Below are 24,668 nucleotides of genomic sequence, written 5' to 3'. Positions count from 1 at the left end.
TCGGTTTTTTTGATTTTTTTTTGATATTTTGAATTCTTTGGATTTTCTTGGACGTTTAGGCTTGTTAGATTTTTGTGTGTTACTAGAGAGCGTGGTTTCAGTAATATAAATTGGCGCGGTTGCCGTATCTACACAATTGCGTTTTCTGTTTTTGTTACGTTAACTGTGACAACTATTCGTAATTCCCTAGGGTATTATAAGGCACTTCAAATCCGTACTATTATAGACCAATAATAACCCGGTAAGACATTAAAAAGTCGTAACTCGTATTTTGTAACAGTTATAATGGAAATAGGTCGAAGACAATATTGTCAAAAATTTTGAAAGTAGTTCTTAGTATTCTAATTTTTTTCAATATTTTTATTTTTGAATCGATGGAAATTGGTATTATGGCCAATATTTTGGTGTTCTTTTGATTTGAAATATACACCTTTAAAAAATGTTTGTTAAATAATTCTTCCAATCGAACAACGGACGACTTTGGAACCTACTTTTATAAAATCTACAGTTGTAAATATACAGAGTGTCCCAACCATCTGACGACGTATTGATCGTGAACTGTTGAAAACATTCTTTGATACAGTCTAATACAGTTTACAATAATCATTTTCGAACATATAAGGCTTTTACTTTCAAAACTACGACCTAGAATTTTATTTTTTTTTTTTGCACAGGACACCCTATACATTTTTACAGGTTTAAGTTCTTTACCAAAAAGGGAAACCGACGGTTTTTTCATCAACAGTTTTCGAAATATTTGTATAACTATGGATAAAAATGTCCAAGGTTATTTAGACAGAACTCTCCTCGCTCCTGAAGTTAAACACTTAATCAAATTCAATCTCTTAGGGGAATTCAGTTGTTCAAAAACAAAAGCTCAGATTATCCGACCACAACCCACTTGTCTCTTATGCGAAATCGATTACATAAAACGTGCGGCAAATATCAAAATCAAGACGGATTCATAAACCACAAGTGGATGAGTATATTATTTTATAAAATCAGTAGTTTCGGAAGTTGTCTAATAAAAATTCACACAGATGATAGACAGGTAGACGAAAACGCGACACCTATTGTATCGTTCTAGGGGTCATAAAACGTCCAGAAAACCTGAAACTCGCCATTCGTCGGATAGACCCTATTGCAATACGCCACCGGCCGGCATTGATTTTTACGAAAATCTGAATGCCTAGAGGAAAAAACTCGAAGCAGATTCATAAACCGCAAGTACAGGAGTATGTTATTTTATAAAATGTAAATGGAAGTTATTATGAAAAATTTGATTTTTTTGCGAAATTCTTAAACAATTTCAAGAAAATTGAAATGACGTGGCAACGTCGCACATTAATTTCAAAAACAATTGTAAAACCTAAGAAGAAGTCAATCAACATATGTATATAACGTTACGATTAAAAAATGGATGATTTTCAAAGAAACACTCCGTAGATTTGAAAATAATTTCAAATTGTATTGAAAATTTTCTGAGTTCTTGTCCGTTTAGCCAAAAATTTTGTCACAATTCACCAGTAGTGTGTAATCTTCAGCCAGCAATCGTGGGGGCACCCTGTATATAATTAGTTACAACTACTAGCAATTAAAAAAAACTGCTCAGCTGCAACATTGTTACTTTCGGAAAATAAAGTTTTGTTTATAATTGCTTCCAAGTCTAAAATTAAACCCACATTGGCAACATCAACTTTAGCAAGTAAGTCGGCTACATGTGGATCAGAATTATTCTTGAAATAACCCAATCGGTACCGAGCTTTCTATAAATGTTAGACGTCCACTGTCGTCTAATCTTTATTTTAATTGATAGTATTGTCAAAAGCTTTTCTTTAAAAAATCATGGTAAAACTTCAAAATTGTTTGGCGTTTGGCTTCAAATTGAAAGGTTAACGACACAGATTTCACCATCAGCTATACTTTTGATATTCAAAATATCAAAAAACCAAAATTTGGAACCATGAGTGTCACAGTTTGACGTTTTACATTACCAAGAGGGTTCGTACTGTTAATAATCACCTGAAACCTGTACAAATGCCTCCAAATTTGTGACGAAGGAATTCATTTGGGGAAAAACGCTAATGTCAAAAATTTTGCAATCAAGATCGAAGAACTAGACTGTAATTATGTAGATATGATATAATATCGACACACTGATTTTCTGCTAATGCTAATAACACTAACACGCCAAGCCATTAGAAGGTGCCTGCATCCGATTGCCCCGTCTTTCCCTTTTTTATCAAAATTTCCTTGCATGGGTGGTAAAAGGCCCCTCGAAGTAAAAGTAGTCCAGTTTCACCGGGCACGAGATAATAGCGGCCACGCCTAGCCACATTCTATCCGGTTCTAGCAATGCTAATGCACGACTATTTGAAGCAATTAATTAAAACGCAATCAACCAGACCTCGGACCTCCACACTGACCACCTGGCCCCGTCCTCGCCCTTCGCGGTGTCATATTGCATGATGGTCGTCTTCCCAGAATGTGGACCATTTTAGATAAACCAGAACAGTTACATTTATCATCAAACCAGAAACTCCACTCTATGAGTTATGTACCCGTCCGAGATATAAAGATTTGAAATGTTATTCAGATTTGACTTTAAAATGTATGCAAAGTAGTTCGGCGAGAAATTTCAACCAGAGTACATGATTGCAAACGCGAACACATGGTGCAGATAAATCGGCCGATATGATGGAGGCTGCGAATATCGTTAACATTTATTATATGCTATACAGCGCTTATTGTGTCAGTGTGGCACGTGGAAAAGGGTGACAGATCGGGTCGGCTAATTAACGTTGCATTCTAGTTTTTTACATTTTATGTGATCGGGTTTTATGGAGAGAGCGGCGAACATTGATGATACGGTGAATAAAAACAAGGCGAAAGAATGTGGCTTGATCTTGTTAATGTTGGGGAAGTTTTTTTAGCCGGGGGCGATCGTGGGCATGATTCTAGATCGGAGTTTTTGGATGATCTACTTCGGTTTTTTATTTCTTCGGGTTGGCTTGTCATTAATGATGAAAGTACTGTTTATTATGCATGTGAGTAGGAGGACCGTCGTGCTGTCACCTAGTTCGGGGCTGATAAGAGGGGGGAAGTTGTCTTGTTAACTACCTAGTTATCTGGTTGAGGTACATTTTTTATTTATTTTTTTTTTTTTAATTTATCTGTGTGTTTTCAAGTCGAAGACAATATAATACATTAAAATTCGTACATAGTTGGAAAAAAATCGTGTTGTAACGAAAAGGCAATAAGATTCTTGGAGAAATACGGTATTAATTTGGAATCTAAGAAGCTACTGAAAGTATTTTGATAACATTTGAAAAATATCTTTTTTGCTATCATAGAAATTAGAACTTTTAAGACAATGTTATCAGTTGTATTTTTACCATCAGGTTTTTCCGGATGACGTCATTAATATAGTTGTAGTTTAATATTTATGGCGCCTTATGTCTGAAGCCGGATAAAATACAACGTCAAAACGTCATTTTTGCCTACAGAACTGTGAAAAATCGATACGGGTTGGATTATTGTTCTCCATACAGGGTGCTTAAAGAAGAAACACACATTGTTGCGGACTGTTTATTAACCAGAGAAGTAGAAATTTTAAAAATCCGACATAGCTGTTCAAAGTTTAATTTTTCTTTTTGATATTTCATCATATTTTAATTCACTACTTATAATTTTGAAGATATCTTCTCTCTGTCCATCGTTTTCTTCATTATATGATGTCACAAAAAACTTAAAAATTGTTCAAAAAGAATCTGACAACAGTTGCTATATTTTCACCTACTTTCGTATTTTCTCGATGTTTCATAATCCCTAGAGTACGAAAAAATTGGTCACCCATTTTTGTCCATGTATCATCTGCCGTGTGTCGAATTTTATTTGATAGATCTCCGAAACTACGAACCGATTGTTGTCTGATTTGATATGTATGTAGATAGTAAGACGTGTAGATGGTATAGGCTAACCAAAATTTGTCTAATCGTGATGACATCACCTCAAAATTTTGTAAGTTAAATATTATTTATGTCTTACTGTTTTATTGTTGGTCTATAATGGCTTGGATTTGAAATACGTTATTGACCAAATAATACCCTAGGGGATTAAGAATAGTTGCCATAGTAACATCAATAGCAAACGCAATTGGCTGGAAACGAATTATTACTTACTGTATTTACTGGTTGTGTAGAGGCGGCAACAGCGCTAATTTGTATTACTAAAATCACGATCAGGCAAAATCCAAAAAAAAATTTTAAAACCAAAATAATCCAAAAAATTCAAAAAACCCAAGAAATGCAAGAATCCCAAAAAAAGTCAAGAAATCCAATAATTCAAAATTGGAAAATAACCAAAAATAAAAAAAACAAAATCAAAGAATTTAGAAAATCAAAAATAGAAAAAACATAAGAAACCTAAGAAAATTAAAAATTCAGAAATCCAATAATTCCAAAAAATCAGTAAATCAAAAATATCCCGAAAATCCAAAAATCATAAAATAAAAAACAGAAGAAGTAAAATTAGCGAAAAAATTGAACAATCCAAAAAATAAAAAAAATCCGAGAAATCAAAAAACCAAAGATATTCAAGAAATCCAATATTTCTAAAAATCTAAAAAATTAAACAGCCCCAAAAATTAAAAAACGAAACAAAATTCCAAATATCCAAAAAAAATTCAAAAACCCAAGAAATGCAAGAATCCCAAAAAGTCAAGAAATCCAATAATTCAAAATTGGAAAATAACCAAAAATAAAAAAAATCCAAAAAATCAAAGAATTTAGAAAACCAAAAATAGAAAAAACATAAGAAACCTAAGAAAATCAAAAAATTCAGAAATCCAATAGTTCCAAAAAATCAGTAAATCAAAAATATCCCGAAAATCCAAAAATCAGAAAATAAAAAACAGAAGAAGTAAAATTAGCGAAAAAATTGAACAATCCAAAAAATAAAAAAAATCCAAGAAATCAAAAAACCAAAGATACTCAAGAAATCCAATATTTCTAAATCCAAAAAACAGAAGAAGTAAAATTAGCGACAAAATTGAACAATCCAAAAAATCAAAAAAATCCAAGAAATCAAAAAACCAAAGATACTCGAGAAATCCAATATTTCTAAAAATCCCAAAAATGAAACAGCCCCAGAAATTAAAAAAAAGAAACAAAATTCCAAACATCCAAAAAAATTCAAAAAATCCAAGAAATGCAAGAATCCCAAAAAAGTCAAGAAATCCAATAATCCAAAATTGGAAAATAACCAAAAAAAAAAAGACAAAACTCAAACAATTTAGAAAATCAAAAAAATTAAAAATATATAAGAAACCTAAAAAAATCAAAAAATTCAGAAATCCAATAATTCCAAAAAAACAGTAAATCAAAAATATCCCAAAAATCCAAAAATCAGAAAATAAAAAACAGAAGAAGTAAAATTTGCGAAAAAATTGAACAATCCAAAACATAAAAAAAATCCAAGAAATCAAAAAACCAAAGATACTCAAGGAAGCCAATATCTCTAAAAATCCAAAAAATGAAACAGCCCCAAAAATTAAAAAAAGAAACAAAATTCCAAACATCCAAAAAAAATCGAAAAACCCAAGAAATGCAAGAATCCCAAAAAAGTCAAGAAATCCAATAATCCAAAATTGGAAAATAACCAAAAAAAAAAACAAAAAATCAAAGAATTTAGAAAATCAAAAAAATAAATATATAAGAAACCTAAGAAAATCAAAAAATTCAGAAATCCAATAATTACAAAAAACCAGTAAATCAAAAATATCCCAAAAATCCAAAAATTAGAAAATAAAAAAACAGAAGAAGTAAAATTAGCGAAAAAATTGAACAATCCAAAAAATCAAAAAAATCCAAGAAATCAAAAAACCAAAGATACTCAAGAAATCCAATATTTCTAAAAATCCAAAAAATGAAACAGTCCCAAAAATTAAAAAAAGAAACAAAATTCCAAATACCCAAAAAAATTCAAAAAACCCAAGAAATGCAAGAATCCCAAAAAAGTCAAGAAATCCAATAATCTAAATTGGAAAATAACCAAAAAAAAAAATCAAAGAATTTAGAAAATCAAAAAAATAAAAAGTATATAAGAAACCTAAGAAAATAAAAAAATTCAGAAATCCAATAATTCCAAACAACCAGTAAATCAAAAATATCCCAAAAATCCAAAAATCAGAAAATAAAGAAATTGAAGAAGTAAAATTAGCGAAAAAATTGAACAATCCAAAAAATCAAAAAAATCCAAGAAATCAAAAAACCAAAGATACTCACGAAATCCAATATTTCTAAAAATCCAAAAAATGAAACAGCCCCAAAAATTAAAAAAAGAAACAAAATTCCAGACATCCAAAAAAAATTCAAAAAACCCAAGAAATGCAAGAATCCCAAAAAAGTCAAGAAATCCAATAATCCAAAATTGGAAAATAACCAAAAAAAATGACAAAAAATCAAAGAATTTAGAAAATCAAAAAAATAAAAAATATATAAGAAACCTAAGAAAATCAAAAATATCCCAAAAATCCAAAAATCAGAAAATAAAAAGACAGACGAAGTAAAATTAGCGAAAAAATTGAACAATCCAAAAAAAAATCCAAGAAATCAAAAAACCAAAGAAACTCACGAAATCCAATAATTCTAAAAATCCAAAAAATGATACAGCCCCAAAAATTAAAAAAAAAGAAACAAATTCCCAAACGTCCAAAAAAATCCGAAAATGCCAAGAAACCCAAGGAATAGAAGTCCTCTTTTTTATGGTTAATGACCTATTTAAATTCGACGAAATAACTTCATTCTTCCGGCGTACATGCAACCAATAAAAGAATGTGCCAAGATGAATAAATGTAAATATCGAAAACTAACGATGAGACATAAAATTTTGTATAAACAACTATTCAAGTTCAAAATAATACACTCATCCACTTGTGATTTATGAATTCGCCTTGAGTTTTTCTCCACTTCAGTCAATTGGTGAGTCTGTTATTTGCCAAAATCGGTCTTATTTTAGTACCCTTTTCTTAGGGGGTATTTCATTTGCCAAAATCACTCTATATCTTAGCAGGTCTTAGTCCCGCCCACCCACCCTCTATTTTCTTAGCGGCTATGTGATTTGCCAAAATCGATTTTATTTTAGCAAGTACTAAATATATTTTCCTAGAGGGATTTCATTTGCCAAAATCAGTTCTATCTTAGCAGGTACTAGCCCCGCCCACCCGCCCGCACTTTTTTACAAGGTATCTCATTTGCCAAAATCAGTCTTATCTTGGCAGCTACTAGCCCCGCCCACCCATCCTCTTTTCTTAGAAGGTATGCCATTGCCAAAATCAGTTTTATCTTAGCAAGTACTGATGACTAATATTTACAAAAAATGATCAAAATTTTGAAACATTACGAGCTTACTTATAATAAATAAAATTATTTCATTGAAATTTTATAATTTTTCGAAAAATCTGGATATGTTGTGCTATTCTTCAGAGGCGGGGGAAGCCCTATCGAAATAGCTTTCGACCAACTTTTTGATTTTTCTCGAACTTACACTTGTGAACTTTGTTGTACTCGTATACTGTCGAGTTGTTATGCTATTTTTTGAATAACCTGTATATTTCGGTGAAATCGTTCTAGAAGAATTCAGTTTCGGAATAAAATGTTACAGAAATTTGATGTAAGGATTGAAGTTGGTGAAAGAAAAAATTGAGTCAGACAGCTTTAGATAAATTCAGTTTAGAAGGAGTAGACAAAAAGATGAAGAAATTGATCAAGGTGAACCAACAAAACCAATAAGGTGAAGAAAATTTTAGAATGGTCAAAAACCAGAAGTGACCTTATGGAAAAATTTTAGTCAAAAGGCATTAAACTTCGTATTTCAAAACATAAGCATAATAAAAAAGTTCTAAAACATTCCTTTCGTCGATGTAGACGATCCTCCAGGTGATTGAACACCAAAGAGGTCTAAATTCTAGAAATGGATTACAACAACAGTCAACAAAATTCTCAGACATTCCGTCGAGGAAATGAATAAAAAAATTCTGGCTCTGCTTTGTATATAACAATTTAATCGGGAAAAAGCGAACAAAATCTTTAAACATATATAATATATATATATTCTTTCCCCAGTGACAAAATGAAATTTCGATATTGTAATTATGATTTAGTGAGAAAATAGGTCACAGTTACGCCACATTTGGATTTTTGAAAGAATTGCAACTCGTAGTGAATGTCTAATGCCTAATCAGTGTTCAACAATTTTGAAACATTGTTCACATGAGAGGTAATTTGTGAATCGATGCAAAACTAACAGTTTAATTACAAAATTAACTGCTCTAACTCTCTATATGTGCGTGACGAAACGCACGCCTCACATGTAACGAAAGAACCATCTACACTTTGGGTCAGTTTGATGGTTTTCCGAAAAATCCTTTTGTACATTTCTAAATCCACCTAACAACAACACTTGGACTTTGTCGCTCATTTTCAAAGCAACGACGACATCACCTACCTACCTATCAACTTATTACATCTGTATGTATGACCATCTCCATGTCATCCCGTCGGACTAGTTCTACGAAATGATTATTGCACGTCCAGTTAGACGTAAGACGTCTTCTTCACTTTGGAAATTCTAGACCGGTTGTCATTACACGGATTAAAATAACACAGGGAGTACACCTGCAACGACTCGCAGGTAAAAATGTGAGCATTGACCCAAGTTCAGACAATCAAAATGGAAACGACGTGATTTACGGTCGGAGAGATAGTGAAAGCCACGCGTTATCGACATTGTTGGTCAAAACTGTGACCAGGAAGAGGTTAGTGGTCTTTTCCTTTCGACATTATCATTCGGTGGCGATAATGACATGAATTCGGTGAGAAATATGCGTACCCTGCGTGACAACGACAGAGGAAAGTAGCACTTTTCTAACGAACACAAGAAACTAATTGGAGGTAGAGGAAACCGAAGATAATTATTCAGTGAAACTCCATAGTCTAATTTTATCGTCGGCGGAATCGCCGCGACATTTGCATTATGGTTGACTAATCTTTTGGACCAGTTCGGTTTTCGTAACCCATCTGTCTCCTGATGTTACGAAACGAGTTTTTACGATTAAAGTAATGTCACATTTTGATGGAATCTGGAAAAATAAAAAAACATGTACACTTAAACAGTTTTCGCGCTCGTTTATGACGCACGTGACGTCAGTACCACTTGTATTTAAAACGCCACCCAGATCTTTCGCCGTCTAGCCACCCAATTACCATACCGCCCAGATCAGCCCATGGTATGCAATAATCGCCGGTGATTACCCAGGCCGATTTCCCCATTCCGAGGTCTAATTGGGCACCGGCTCAATCCAGAATTTCGTATTTATGATTGCAATTACCGTAACCCAGTTCTTGCTCAATCCATCACACCCAATTACACCCCATCACGTAAAAATCCGGCGCGTTTTTAACGGTCCATCGCGAATGCCGAGTCGGTTTCTCTGTTTAATTACGTGTGAAAATGGTCGATTTATTCCAGTAATGGAACGGTTACTCGCATAAAAACGCCTGGCCCAGATCAGTCGCCGATAAATAAGACTCAGGGCGCAAAGGACCGCTCTAACGGAACTGTGAACTCGATTATGCATATTAGCGCTTCTTGAAGATGCAATTTATCACAAAACGGATTATTTTAATTTCGCTCGCAAAAACGACAAAAACGGAGAAGGCGCTGCGTGCTTAAGTGATGGATGCGCGATGGGCATGGGTCACGTCACGCTTGAGGATTATTAATATGAATTAAGTACAGTGACGTCGCCATAGACATAAAAAATATACAACACTTGGTGACGAAATTGTTGAATGACCAATTTTTTGTTTTTGTTTTCCAGTGGACTGAGCCCCTCTTCGACGGGCCGAGGCGTCACCCCCGTGTACCTGCGCTGCTCGGCGGGAAAGGTCACGTGGTTGTACCCCCGGGGCGCCCTGCGCGTGCTGCTGCGCCTCCCGGGCCAAGACCGCGAGTTCCGGGCCTGCATCAAAGTGCATTCCGACGGCAAGAAGGACCCAGCGGCTCGCTTGTTCCTCGAAGGGCCGCGCTCTCTTCTGCCGCTGTACTCGCACTCCGACGGTGGGAATAAAGCCATCAGGTTGGTGCCACCGTCTACGCGCATTTTTCTTCAGATAACATCGCTTAATTACAGGTGTTTCAACAGTAAGAATGGCCAAGCAGCCATCTATGTGGAAGCCGCGGATGTGGACGCGGTCACGAAGAGAGTGGCGGAAGTGGATTATGACCTGCAAGCTCTGCCCAAGGGGGTGCGGGGGTTCGACCCTACTGAAGGTGAGGATAGTGTTGGATCACTCCTACATATTCAACTTGTCATTAAACTTATCTTTTAATGAAGGAATTATGAAAAATCTGAAGTTGATTGTGGTGAATTCTCAGAAGAAAGTCATAAAGTGGCAATAGAACACAAGCTAATGACTCGCAGACCATTATTATTGCTGTTGTTATTCAAGTCGTGTCATATTGTTGAATTAGTCGTTCGTTAATATTCAGCACTTATTGTGTCTTGTTTGTTGATTTATTTCTTTATTATTGTTATATTTGAATTGCCAAACACGATGTGTACAATCGCACGCAAATGTTTTGAGCCTATGGGCGGATCGTTTTTGCCTGCCCTCACCGAAGAAGGCGGTCCAAATCCTTCAAGGGCGGAATTTGTAGGTAGGCTCAAACTACAACGAAATTCACATTTTACCCTATAAAATTTTATTGACAATAACGGGACGGACAGTAGTTATATATACATTTGGTAAGAAATATTTATGGCTCACACCAGTTCTCTCGAATTTGTCGGAGAAGATTTAGCAGGTAGTTGTTCCCATAAAATAATGGTCACTTTCGTTCGTGAGTAACGATGGTCCGGACATGAATTATTTTGCTTTCTAACATCTTTCGACCAATTGTTCCGTATAAAAAATTTCATCACTTTTTCAAATAAAATACTCTTAAAAAAAAAACGATATTGTCGTTGAGTGACATGTAACTGGCATAAAAATAAAAACGTGTCATTTTTGTTAACTGATATTTTTTTCATAAATGTCGCAAAATTATTAAATTTGTATAATCATCCCCACCAATAATGTGATGACGTCACTTCAAATTTATACATAGTAAATGGGTTTTAAATTGTATACAGTACCATAGTCCTACACATGTAGTTTATGACTCCGTGTTGAGTTTTTATCCAAAACGTCTAGATTTTTGGAAAAAAAATCAAAATTATAAAACAATATTTTGCAATTTAATTTTGAATTTGCAAAATCGAATACTTTGAAATCTTGCAGATGTTTTAAAATCATGATAAACATGATACATTTTTAATTAAAATATATTTGCTTATCCCCTCTAAAAAAATTATGACGTCACCTCAAAATTTTGCAGAATAAATCCTATCTTAAATGTATAAAATATGATGAGTTTTATACTTGTGCTTTATCACTGTATTAATATTTTTTAGATTTGGTTATACAGGGTGTCTCAAAAAAGTTAATGACTGAGTCAATTTATTTTATTGAAAAAATCAAGAATAGCAAAACTGAATACTTTGAAATATTGTAGATGTTTTGAAGTTTTTGTAAGCATGGTAACTTTTTCGAAAATTTGATTAATCAAATATGCGCAAAATCAAAAATCGGAAAAACTGAAATTCACTAATGCAAAAAACAGAAAATCGAAAAATACAAATTGTAAAAATCGACAATTGAAAAACGGGAAAACCAAAAAATCGAAAAGTCAAAAATTTGTAATATTGAAAATTAAAAAAATCAAAAACAAAAATAAAAAAATCGGAAATTAAAATAATCAAAATATATAAAGTAAAAAAAATTCCAAAGCCTAAAAACTGAAACGAACAGAAAAATCGAAAAAGGAAAAAATTGGAAAAACAAAAATTCGAAAAATCTAAAATCGAAAAAGTGGAAAATGGAAAATCTGAATAAAGAAACTTGAAAATTCTGAAAATTGGAAAATCGAAAACCAAAAAATCGGAAAGTAGCAAAATTGAAGTCTAACAGTTGAAAATGGAAAAATTGAAAAACCGAAAATTCTAAAAATCGGCAATGGACAAATTGAAAATCGCAAAATTTAAATTGAAAAATTGAACATAGAAAAATCGATGAATTGAAAAATCGAAAATTCAACTACTCTAATTTTCTAAAAATCGGAAAATCATAAAACTGAAAAATCCAAAATTCTAATCATCGAAAGTCTGAAAACTGAAAATCGAAAATTCTGAAAAGCGGAAAATAGAATATCGAAAAATTTAAAAGAAAGAAACTTGAAGTCTAAAAACCGAAGAATGGAAAAATTAAAAATCAAAAATTCGAAAAATCAAAACCGAAAAATTCAGATTTAAAAAGAAAATCGAAAAATCAAAAATCTGAAAATTGAAACTCGAAAATTTGGAAAATCGAAAAGTAAAAAAATTGAAGTCTAAAAGCTGAAAAATGGAAAACTGAACAATCGAAAATTCGAAAATCAAATATCGAAAAATCGAAAAGCCGAAAAATCGAAAATTTGATAAATCAGATATGCGAAAAACAGAAAATCTGAAAATACAAAACTGGAAAATCAAAAATCTAAAAATGGAAATTCAATGAATCTAATACGTATGTCGATCGAAAAACTGGAAATTCACAAATCTGAAAAATCGAAAATTTGCAAGATTGAAAAACCGAGAATTGAAAAATCAAAAAACCCAAAAATGGAAAAATCAAAAATCGAAAAATAGGAAAACCGAAAATTCGAAAATTCATAATATTGAAAACTCTAAAAGTCGACAATTCAAAAATCAAAAAACTGGAAAGTAAAATAATCGAAAAATCGAAAAGTAAACAAATTGCAAAGCCTAAAAACTGACGAACAGAAAAATCGAAAAATCGTAAAATCAAAAAGTGGAAAATCAAAAACTGGAAATTGAAAAATCGAAGATTGGAAAATCGAAAAATCGCAAATCGGAATATCGAGAATCGACAAATTAAAAAACCGAAAAATCGAAAAATTAAAAAATCGGATCGAAAAATGAAAAAAGAAACGAAAATTAAAAAATCGAATAATCCGAAACTAAAATAATAGAAAAGTGGAAAAGTAAAAATTGCAAAGTCTCAAAACTGACGAACAGAACAATCGAAAAATAAAAAAAAACCGAAACATCTAAACATGGAAAATCGAAAAATCGAAAATCGGAAAATGGAAAAACCGAAAAATCGAAAACCGAAAACTCGAAAAATCGAAAATTCCATGAAACAAATACTCGAAAAAACGAAAAGTAAAAAAATCGCAAGGCCTAAAAATTGAAAAATCAAAAAATCGAAAAAACGACGATCGAAAAAAATCAAAAAATCGAAAAGTGGAAAATCGGCAAGTAACAAAATTCAAATCTAAAAGCTGCAAATTGCAGAACCATAAAAACTGAAACAAACAGAAAAATCGAAAAACCACAAAAGCGGAAAAACGAAAATCGAAAAATCGCAAATCGAAAAATCGTAAAATCAGAAAATGGAAAATCGAATAATCGAAAGTTGGAAAATCGAAGGTCGAAAAATAAAACAACCGAAAAATCGAAAAATTTTATGATTAATGGAAAATCGAAAAATCGAGAATAGAAGAATTAAAAAACCGGAAAATTGAAAAATCGGAAATCGAAGAATTAAAAACGTAAAATCGAGAATTCAAAAATCAAAAAAATCGGAAAGTAAAATATAATCGAAAAATGCAAAAAAATTGCAAAGTCTAAAAACTGACGAACAGAAAAATCAAAAAATCTAAAAATGGAAAGACGAAAAATCGAAAATTGAAAGAATGGCAAATTAAAAAATCGAAACATCGAAAAATCAAAAAAACGAAAAATTAAAAAATCGAAAAACGAAAAAACTGAAAACTCGAAAAATCAAAATACCCCAAATTTGAAAAATCAGAAAATTAGAAAATAATGAAATCGAAAAGTTGATAGAAAATCGAAGTGACCTTTTTTTGAGACAGGCTGTATAAGTAAATCTAAAAAATATTACTGCAATGATAAATCACAGGTATAGAATCATCATATCAAATTTTACGATGACGTCATGCATTTTTTGGCGAAGATAAACAAATACATTTTGATCGTGGCTTTGAAAGTATTCTTCGACTTTCGTTCCATTTCAAAATTTACTCTTTGTATATTTCAGTGGTCACAACGAGTTCACTAACTACGCTGAAGTATGCAAAGATTAAATTTGTCACCGAAAAGATGTTGGAAGTAATAAATTATCCTATCGGTCGAAGAACGTTTGGTCCGGTGTTACACCTCGACCCAAGAGAGACCGCAGTAAAGGATAACAAATGGAACGGATAAAATAAAGCGTCAAATATGATTGATAAACTTTAAACCAAAATTATGAAGTTTATAAACTGAACATTTTTTTTGCTTTTTGAAATGTAGTACACTTCAAAAAATGTCCGTGACTTACTTTAATGTGAATTTTATAACTATGGTCGGCACAATTAGACCTAATATTAGTGTGATTTTGAGCGTATTCTCGATGTTATTAGAGCAGGAGAGGTTTTTTTTTCTAACTAATTGACAAGATTTCAAAGTATTCATTTTTGCAATTCTTGATTTCTTCAATAAAATAAATTGACTCAGTAATTTTTTTTTTGAGTCACTCTGTATGCGTAAACAAATCCAAAAAATATTAATGGAATGGTAAATCACAAGTATATTCTGAACATTTTAGATAGGGTATTTATAAAATTAAAACTAATTCAGGGTAAGAATTTGGTCAACACGTAAATTTCGTTGTAGTTTGAGCCTACCTACAAATTCTGCCCTTGGACGATTTGGACCGCCTCCTTCGGTGACGACCGGCAAAAATGATCCGCCCATAGGCTCAAAACATTTGCGTGCGATTGTACATGTATTGTTGAAAATGAGTAGTTCCAAAGCAAATCATGAGCTAACCCAAATTTTAAAAAATCAAAAAAAACTTGAGAGTGAAAAATTAGTGAAAAACTAGGACTGCAGTTTCTCAGCAAATGGTTGGTACCAAAAATCTCCCTAGATAATGTCGGTTGAGTTTTCGTACTGTTGTCGATTGAGTGGTCTTTTAATTTTTGCACAGATAATATAATAGTTTTGACAGTGCAGAATGAATTGGCTTTTCCTGTGGGTCACACACAACTATAAAGATCGGTTTTATTCAAATTAGCCGCAAAGCAAGATACAATTGTCTATTATGCAAACGTCTAACAGACCTCTCCGCTTCCGTCACTTTCTTCGTCATTATCAACCTAACTACAAAATAATTTCGTCAAACACCTGCTCTCGCTTTGCAATAAAAAGCCGCATCATTTAATCAAACGAATTTGATCGTGTGATAATGACCCCACGTATCTAATAACCCAACAATTTCACACGACCGTAATACCAATCTACAACTGGGAAAAACAAACCCCCCTACTTATACAGGATGTTATGTAACGCAAGCACTTGCAATAAAATCTGCATATACACGATAAGGGTTCCGAAGGAAATTTTCTTTTTACAATCGGTGTGGGATCATGGGAAACTAGTTTAAACCGCTCAGAGAAAGCGGCAGAAACTAATTGAATGCTGCAATTTTTGCTAATTTATTCCTGTTTTTTGCAGAATGTCGACCGTGTACAAGCGAGGAATTGGCGCACGCATTCTGCACCAGTGATCTTGGTAAGTACTGCATCGGTACACGACGGAAACACTGAAAACGTTGCATTATGCTAATTGTAGCAATTAAAGTGTCACCGGGTGTTATTTTGAGGTTGGCAATTGACGTGAGAGTGCCGCTTACGAGAAAACAATAATTAAAGGAAAAGTGAAACGCGATGTCACCTTGACGCTCTTATTGTCTTGGCAACGTCACTAACAGAAGCCAGAATTGTCAAAAATGAACGACGAAACCACCGTGGAGCAGCTCCACGACTTCTTGAGCAAAGAGCGCGAGAAGGCCGAATTCACCGCCCAGATCCACGAATTCAGCGAATTGTGCTGGGACAAGTGCGTGGAGACCACAGGCAAGAAGCTTGACAGCAAAACAGAAACCTGCTTGACAAACTGCGTGAACAGATTCATCGACGTCTCGCTATTTATAACCAACAGATTCGCTCAACTGCTAGAAAAGCGAATTAACATGTAACGACACCAAATTGCAATAAATATCAGAACTGGCGTGACGAGATTAATTGCGCAAATTTTCTGGAAGCGCTGCTTCTACTTAGCACGTCATTAAGAGCAGTTAGGTTAATCGCAAATTGCTGTGCGTCCAGGTTGCACTCCGCTTCATTAACCATAACGGAAGATTTTTTACGACCTGACGAAAGTGCACATGCATAACTTTCCTGTTTTTGACGAAAAATGCAATTCCGGGGTCTCCTGGACGCACAGAGTTGCTTTCCACGGGTAAGCGTAGCCCTAAAGCAATATAGTTGATAAAATTGGCCCCCGAGAAGACCGTTGTGTATCCCCCGTGCATACGGCGAAACCTTTTTAGTTTTGACTCACGTGCTATTGATTAATTCTAGTTATACCATTGGGCCCGAACGAGGCCGCTGCGTCTATATTAATTTCGACCCATCTTGGGCCCATTACCCGCACACTTTCCGCCAGACGCCTGTACGCCCGACTGGGCCCATTAATGAATTTTCGGCCGAATTCCGGGTGGTCTCCGACAGGAAAGACCTAATTGCGGCTGCATAATTTTTTGTTTTCGCCACCGAGTTCAGCAGTTAATTGATTAGTAGCGAGGAAAGTGGGCCCGCGGCACTCGAGCGCACAAAACTGTTAATTACAGAGAAAATGGTAATGAGGATCTGGCCGATAATCCGGCGTTTCGCTTAAATAAATAGCTTGCAAGAATTAAATATGGAGCCAGCGTGTGCCCCCGGGAGCTGGTTGTGTCCTGTTATGGCAACGTGTTCTAGACGAGGAGCAAAAGGAAAAAATCGCACGAGCTGCGCGTCACCGGAAGGTAAATGATGTGGTCGAAAGGAGCGGCGGACGCCCACTGGGACAACAATGGGTTGTGTAATTCTGGCGCCTTGGGACGGCTCGGGTGGAGGCAGATTTTTAGTTTGTTGGAGTTATAAGTACAGTGTTCAAAAGTCTAGTGGGGCAGGGTTTTGGAAAAAATGTCCTGCGCTGTTGCTACGCTGAAAAATGACTCCGTTGCGTTGTGAAGAATAGGCTACATGCATGCAGAATTGATTATGCTTGAGGTGGTAGGGAAGTTCCGTTCAAATAACTTTGGAGCAATTTTTTGGAATTATTTACACAGGATGACTAAAAAATTAATGAATAGTTAAAGCAATTACGGCCTGACATGCACGAGATATTAGTCACGCTTCATAGGGCGAGGACGTGCTCTCTAATCCAATTTTTGTTAACAACGAAGAAACTCCATAAACCTCGCGTCATTTCTACCATTCTATTAATTTATTCCCCTTTGTAAATCACATTAGTTTGTTTTCATACTTCGTAAAAGCTCACAACAAAGTGCCTCCATAAAAGCCACTCAAACAAATCGCCTCTAATAGATTCACGCTGTATCCACAATCAAAAACCAATCAAACTCTCCAACAATAGATTGTTACGTAGCTGCAAATCTATAAAGCCACCTAACGAACATCTGCGTGTACCTAATCCCTCTTCATGCTCCTCCACTTCGAACTTTCGAAACGAGTTCACCTCAAGCCTGATTTCTTCTTTATAGCAAACCAGATCAATCATAACGCCCACCGCCTAACGCAAGAACAATAGGTTTAACGCATCGAAGCCAGAGGTGATACGCTACGATTCGAAGTCTTCTAATTGCTCATTGTTACAAATGCCCTGGTGGCAATTAATCAGTTTCGTTTTTGCACTTTCATCATTTCATCCGTTATTAAAATCTACAATGATTCATTCCTTTGTCACCGCTGATCGCTGGCACGCAGCTCGCCTTTCTTCTTCCTCGGTTCGAGGAATGCCATCCAATATTTGTTTTTCGATACGGATTTATTACACTATTTACAAGAGATAAAAACGGTTTTATTTCTTGCTTAAAAGCACTCGAGTCCAGGGCAAATACTAGCCTACTGTTGACTCAGTATTACTTATCGGTGTTTAATTTAGATTAATGTGGTTCGAGGTGATGTGGATATGGGCCGGTAATGGGCTTGCCATCGCCATCTGCGGCAAATAGAGATAGCCGAAACGGCGGAAAAATGCCATGGTTGTGATAAGGATGCTAAATAATCTTCATTAGGATTAATGTTGTTTGCCAAGGTACTCGACGAAAAAGGAAGTGCTTTAAGACGTGGAAAGTACCCATGGCCTGTTTTCGTCTTACGGGTCTAGTGGTCGAAAATTACCATGACCATTCGCAAACATCGCTAAATGTGGTACCGATATGAACATAGTTTCGTCTAATGCTAAAAAATAGTTTTTGTAGATCAAAAAATCAAGGTCACATGAATTTATCCGGTGGTCAGCAAATCTTTTTATATACGATTTCATGTTTCCTCTGAAAATATTAATTTTTTGTCCACCACGTCAGAATTTTGGGAAATTTTCAAAATTAGTGTTTTCTAAAACGCACTCTTTCCTAAGGATCTGATGATAAAGAAGAATTTAGTCGACTTTGGACTAATCTGTACAAATATTTTCAATATTTTTAAAATTTTCGACTACGTACTGCTACTTTCAGACTTCAGAGGCAAACTTTTGCAGGAATTAATTATTTTTTTATTATAGCGAGAGTAATTTCCACTAAGGAAAACTACAGTTTCATTGTATATTTTCTTTTTCAATAAGCTATGAGCGTTAAAATTATAAATGCAATATATTAAACCACTAAGAAAAATTCCTCTCACAACCTCATTACATTTTTTGTGGGATTAAATAGAGAAATTTTGGTTAATGCCAAGTAGTTTCAGTGATATCTGTCTAATAAAATCACTGCCAAATAGACAGAAAACGGGAGACCTACCCAACTGTATTTTTTATGTAAAACCTTCTCGGGGGCCCCCAATGTATTGTTTTTAAGAATATGAAACCTTCTCGGGGATTCCAATTGTCTTTTTTAAAAATGTAAAACCTTCTCGGGGGCCCCAAATGTATTTTTTTTCAAGAATGTGAAACTTTCTCGGGGATTCCAAATGTATTTTTTTCTAAGAAAGTGAAACCTTCTAGGGGATTCCAACTGTTTTTTTTTTTTAATGTAAAACCTCGATGGCCCCAAATGTCTTTTTTAAAAATGTAAAACCTTCTCGTGGGCCCCAAATGTCTTTTTTTAAGAATGTGAACCCTTTTTGGGGGTCCCAACTGTCTTTGGAAAATTAAAACTTTCTGAGAGGCGCCAAATGTCTTTTGTTTATGTGAAACCTTCTCGAGGGTCCTATCTTTTTTTAAAAATGTGAAATTGGGAAACCGATTTTTTTTAAATTTCAAATTGTTCAATGTTTAGCTTTCCAGTTTCTCAATTTTTCAATTTCCCAATTTTGCCTCATTTCAATTTTGGAATTCTCGAATTTCTGGATTTTTCAGATTTTCAATTTTTGCAATTTTAAATTTTTAATATTGGAGGATTTTGATTTTTCAATTTTCGACTAGTAAGTTTTACGTTTTTCGATTTTTAGATATCTTTTCCAATTTTAGATTTCTCAAAATCTCAACATTTTAATTTTTTGAACTTTTCAATTCTTCTTTTCAGTTTTGGGATTTTTCAATTTTTCTATATTTTAATTTTTCAATTTTAAAATTCTTGATTTCCCGATTCCTAGACGATTTGTCGAGTTCTCGATTGTTTACCCTTCCGAATTTTTAATTTTTCGATTTTTAAATTTTAGTTTTATCAATTTTTAGATTTTTAAATTAGATTTTTCGTTTTTAATTTCAAGTTTTTGAATGTTTAGCTTTTCAATTTTCCAATTTTTCCTCATTTCAATTTAACAATTTTCGAATTTCTCGATTTTTCAGATTTTCGATTCTTCGATTTCCCGATTTTTCACTTTTGTGTTTTTGATTTTCAACTTTTTTGCAATTTTAAATAACATTCGAATATTTTGATTTTTTAATTTTTCGATTTCTTGACATCCTGGTTTTTCGATTTTTAAAATTTTTCGACTTTTCGATTTCTTTCCAAGTTTTCGATTTCTCAACATCTCAACATTTCAGTTTTTTTAACTTTTGAATTTCTTTATTTTCATATCTTCAATTTTTTGATTTACAATTTTTCGGTTTTCAATTTTTCGATATCTCAGTTCTTTCAGTTTTGGGATTTTTCAATTATTCGAGATGTCAATTTTGGGCTTTTTCAATATGTTGAGTCTTCAATTTTTCGACTTTTCGATTTTAAATATTAGATGTATCAATTCTAAAATTTTTGATTTCTCAATTTTCTAGATTTTTGGAGTTCTGAATTGTTTACCTTTTCGAATTTTCATTTTTCCGATTTTTAAATTTTGGATTTATCAATTTCTCGATTTTTTGATGTTTCAATTACCCAATTTTTCGTCATTTCAGTTGTGGCATTTTCTAATTTTTCGTTTTTTTCAGATTTTCGGTTCAATTTCCGGATTTTTTAATTTTTTGATTTTTTAATATCTCGGTTCCTCGATTTTCAATTTTTCAGTTCTTCGATATTTTATTTTTCAATTATTGGAATTTTAAATTTTTAACATTTGAGTAATTTGATTTTTCAATTTTTCGATTTCTTGACACCTCCGTTCCTCGATCGATTATTAAAATTTTTCGACTTTTCGATTTTTAGATTTCTTTTCAAGTTTTGAATTTTACGATTTTTCAATTTTTCGCATCTTCAGTTTTTGATTTGCAGTTATACCAGTTTTTTTAATATGTGTCATATTTAAAAAAAATCCAGTGTGTGAATTTTACGGTTTTAAATTTTTATACTTTTCCGTTAGTGGGTTTTAAAACTTTGATATTTATTCAATTTTTCTTTTTTTTTTAAGTTTTTCAATGTCTCAGTTTTTTTACTTCTTCAGTCCTCCGATTTGCAAATTTTCGATTTTCCACTTTTTTCCAATTTTTTGGTTTTTCGATTTTTTCATTTTTCCGAATTTTCAACTTTTCGAAACAAAAAAAATTAAAAAACTGTAAAACCATACAATTGAAAAATCGAAAGATTAAAAATCGGGAAACTCAAAAATCGAAAAAACAAAATTGGGAATTGAAATACCGAAAATTAAAAGAAATCGGAAAATCGAGGATTTGAAAAAGTAAAGATTAAAAAGTTGAATAAACGAAAAACTGTGATATAAAATAGAGAACTTAGAAAAATGGGGAAAAGAAAAATTGACAAAAGAAAAGTTGTAATATAAAATAAAAAAATTAAAGCTGAAACACAAATAAATTGTGATGTCAAAAAATTAATCGAAGGTAAATAAGTGCCAGATTTTTTGGAATATAAGATTTGATCTTGTGATTTTTTTATGAAACCTATGAAAGTTAAAATAAAGATATGTATGTAATGTTGTTACACAATTTTAATTTTTTTCTAATACATCTAAATGTCTATAAATCGACATGGACAGACGTAAACGGATACTAATCCTGATTTGGCACCTCACCCGACTTGATTTGACTCCTGACATGAGCTGATTTGGCGCCTAACCTGACCTGATTTGGCGGTTGGCCTAATCAGGTATCTGATCTGACTTGTTCTACAGTCTGGCCTGACCTGACCTAGCGCCTAAACTGACCTGATCTAACCTGGCGCCTGACCTGACCGGAGCTGGCACGTGACTTGACCTGATTTGGAACCTGACTTGGCGTGGCACCTGACTTGAGCTGGTTTGGAACCTGACTTGATCTGCCTTTTGACTTGCTTGGCATTTTACTTGGCCTAGTTTGGCGACTAACCTAACCTAATTTGGCACCTGACTTGATTTGGATCATCGCCTGACTTGGCACATCACTTGACTTTGTTATCACATGGCTTGACCTGATTTAGTACTTCACCTCATTTGACCTGATTTAGCAATTTGGACGTGAAGCACCACCTGATCTGATTTGACGCCACACCTGACATTATTTGGCATCTGGTCTGCCTTGATTTGACACCTGACCAAAACTGGTGTCTGACCTGCCCTGACCTGATCTGGCACCCGACCTGATCTGATCTAGCGCTGGACCTAAACTGATGTGGCGGCTGACCTGACTTGATCTGGAATCTGACCTGACCTAACTTGAGCCTGATGAGATTTGATTTAGCATCTCATTTAACCTGACTTGACTTGGCACCTCACCTCGATTGACCTGATTTAGCACCGAACATTTTTATCTTATAATACGTATATACCTTAGGCTCAACAAGTAGAAAGACTTTTTGGATTTTTGATACCGAAACACATTTATTTGACGAGTTAATGCAACAGAAAGTGCACTTTACATAATGCACATCATGAACTTTCACGTCAAATTCTAAAAATACGAAAATACCAATATTTGACCCTGGAACGAATCTAGCGAGAAATCCAAAAGGCTAAAACTTAATCCTTGGATGCGGACTGCGTGTTCCTATACATATAATTATCCTTATTACTGGCACGTAGCAAAGTACAAAGTTTATCACGAACAGTGGTTAAAATCGCAAGTACACAATTTAAAAATGCGCCATAAGCACTTTATCAACCAAAGTAGAACGCTTGAAAATTAACGCAATTTTTTCTTTACAGTGACTCGGGGCATTATCCACGGTGTGGAGAACCACGACGAGCTCGAGGTGTCCCAGATGGCCGTCAAAGTGACGAAACTCATCCGCCACACCGTCGACGACGCCTTCACCACCGACAACAGCATCCCCGACGAGTCCGCGCACGACTCCCTCCAGGAAGTCACCCTGCACGTGGCGCAGCACTGCGGGGTGTCGCACGGGATCGGCGAGTTCGTCTTCATGGCGAGGCGCAAGCTGGGCGACCTCACCCTGCAGTGCGCCCCCCGGCTGGAGGACTGGGCCCTCCTGGTCAACCAGCTGTCCGAAGAGGGCAAGGCCCACTGCGTCTTGCGCAGTTAGCCCCCACTCACCAAAGTAACTTAAGTGCGCTTCTGTGATCTGTACATATGTAAAGACTTGAATGCGACGGTGCTTAGCAAAACTTAAGCCGGATTTCAGGGGACTGCTGTGCAATAGTTGGCAATAAACGACCGTCCTGGAATGTTTTGTGCTTGTACATAGAGGTGCTCCACATTGGAGCTTGGATTCTTTATTCGTGTAATATTCTGAGCTTCCATAGAGTTATGGTTATTGAATTCTTGGTGCCAAAATAGAGCCGCTTTCTACAGTTTCACTTGACTAATCCTGTACTTGTAATTACTTTTGTAAAGTTGTCTTAATTATGTGTGTACATAAAAGTATTGTTTGGATCTCACGTTGTGTAAAAATGAAATCTTATTGTTCCTAGTACTGAAAAACTGGTAAGATTTCGTTTTTTTATTTTTATGATAGAGTTTTTAAAAGATCTGTTGCTTAAGAAAGAATGCCATAAATGACTTCTGTGTGGACAGAACGCTGTGATATGTAAAATATATTTTTATTGAATTGTATTGTTTGCAAAGAAATATATAAATTTTAAATTAACACGTGTTTCATTATGTTGTAATTAAAGGAATGAAAAAGAATGATTGTTTTTCACAAGGACGTCTCTGTGGTGAAAAACGCGGGAATTTTCGACAGCCTGTCAAACAAAAAATTAACATTCGTTTGTCAGTTAAGGTCGATTTTTCTTTCCTCACTCTGCAACCTTGTGTGTACATTTTGCATTTGCCGCCTCTCTGTTTACGAACTGTTAAACCCAAATTTGACCCTTCTCCGCACCGTCACCAGCAGATGTGCGCATCAAGTCAAAGCCCCAAGACAACAAAATCCTTCACAGAAACGCATAATAGCCCAACATATGCCAGCGCTGATTCATAGAATAACTACAACAACTGTAAAAAATAGTTCCTGGTCTCTTTAGAACCGCATCTCTGGTTTGTTATTGCTGGCTGACAAAAACCGCTTCCGCGAAAGCATTGAGATCATCCAAACACTGCCATAATTGGTTTAATTGCAACGACTTGTAAATTTTTATGTGCGACGATGCACACTTGAGGTTCTGGTGGCTTTTTTCTTCGACTTCCTCCGGCGTCTTGACGCTTCCGAATGCGTGACTGCGGTGCGTGTGAATGGAGAGTGATGAGAATACACAATGCTTTTATTGCCACATGCGTCAATAAATCTTGGGTTTGAAGTGGAGGCGAGTTCAGTTGGACCTGGTGAAATGCGCCGACTGGAGTTCTGGGAAAGCTTGGCTTGCAAGTCGGGTTTAATGCGCATGGTGCACTTACTTAAGTAGTGTGGTGTGGTACTAGAATTAATCGCAATTTAGTTCAGAAAAAACGAGCAAGTCGGCAGGTGTTGCGATGATTAGGGTTCGGAACGTCGTTAGATAATTGTACCTATAACAGGAGGAGAGGAAATGTTTGAAAATTTAAAGAAACTAAAAAGAACTTTAATCGTTTGGAAACAGTTTTTTCTAGAACTAGCTCATATTTTTACTGTTTTAGGTTTTTGGTGTGAATAAGGTACTGATTAATTTTAAGCAATAATTTAAAATTTTAA

The 24,668-nt window shown here is 34.4% G+C and overlaps 2 protein-coding genes across 2 annotated transcripts in view; both read left to right on the top strand.

The window, feature by feature from the left end:
• LOC135139316 (meteorin-like protein) overlaps positions 1–23,645 on the top strand; it is a 41,024-nt gene extending 17,379 nt beyond the window's left edge. Inside the window, exons 2-5 of the mRNA XM_064069512.1 lie at positions 9,881–10,138; positions 10,193–10,332; positions 15,683–15,739; positions 22,744–23,645. Coding sequence (XP_063925582.1) covers positions 9,881–10,138; positions 10,193–10,332; positions 15,683–15,739; positions 22,744–23,081 — 793 coding nt within the window. The 3' untranslated portion in view covers positions 23,082–23,645. The remainder of the gene's footprint in view (positions 1–9,880; positions 10,139–10,192; positions 10,333–15,682; positions 15,740–22,743) is intronic.
• LOC135139317 (mitochondrial import inner membrane translocase subunit Tim8-like) lies at positions 15,754–19,540 on the top strand. The gene has a single exon (XM_064069513.1). The coding sequence runs from the start codon at positions 15,957–15,959 to the stop codon at positions 16,203–16,205; it is 249 nt and encodes an 82-aa protein (XP_063925583.1). The 5' UTR covers positions 15,754–15,956; the 3' UTR covers positions 16,206–19,540.
• Positions 23,646–24,668: the final 1,023 nt, after the last annotated feature.

The sequence above is a fragment of the Zophobas morio genome, unplaced genomic scaffold (genome assembly GCF_036711695.1).
Source record: "Zophobas morio isolate AGI-343-1 ecotype UQ-CSIRO unplaced genomic scaffold, CSIRO_AGI_Zmor_V1 ptg000031l, whole genome shotgun sequence".
NCBI classification, from domain to species: domain Eukaryota; kingdom Metazoa; phylum Arthropoda; class Insecta; order Coleoptera; family Tenebrionidae; genus Zophobas; species Zophobas morio.
This window is presented reverse-complemented; position numbering and strand designations above follow the sequence as displayed.

What these genes read in the sequence shown, in the direction of transcription:
- LOC135139317 (XM_064069513.1), top strand. Translation starts at nt 15,957, where the DNA reads ATGAACGACGAAACCACCGTGGAGCAGCTCCACGACTTCTTGAGCAAA.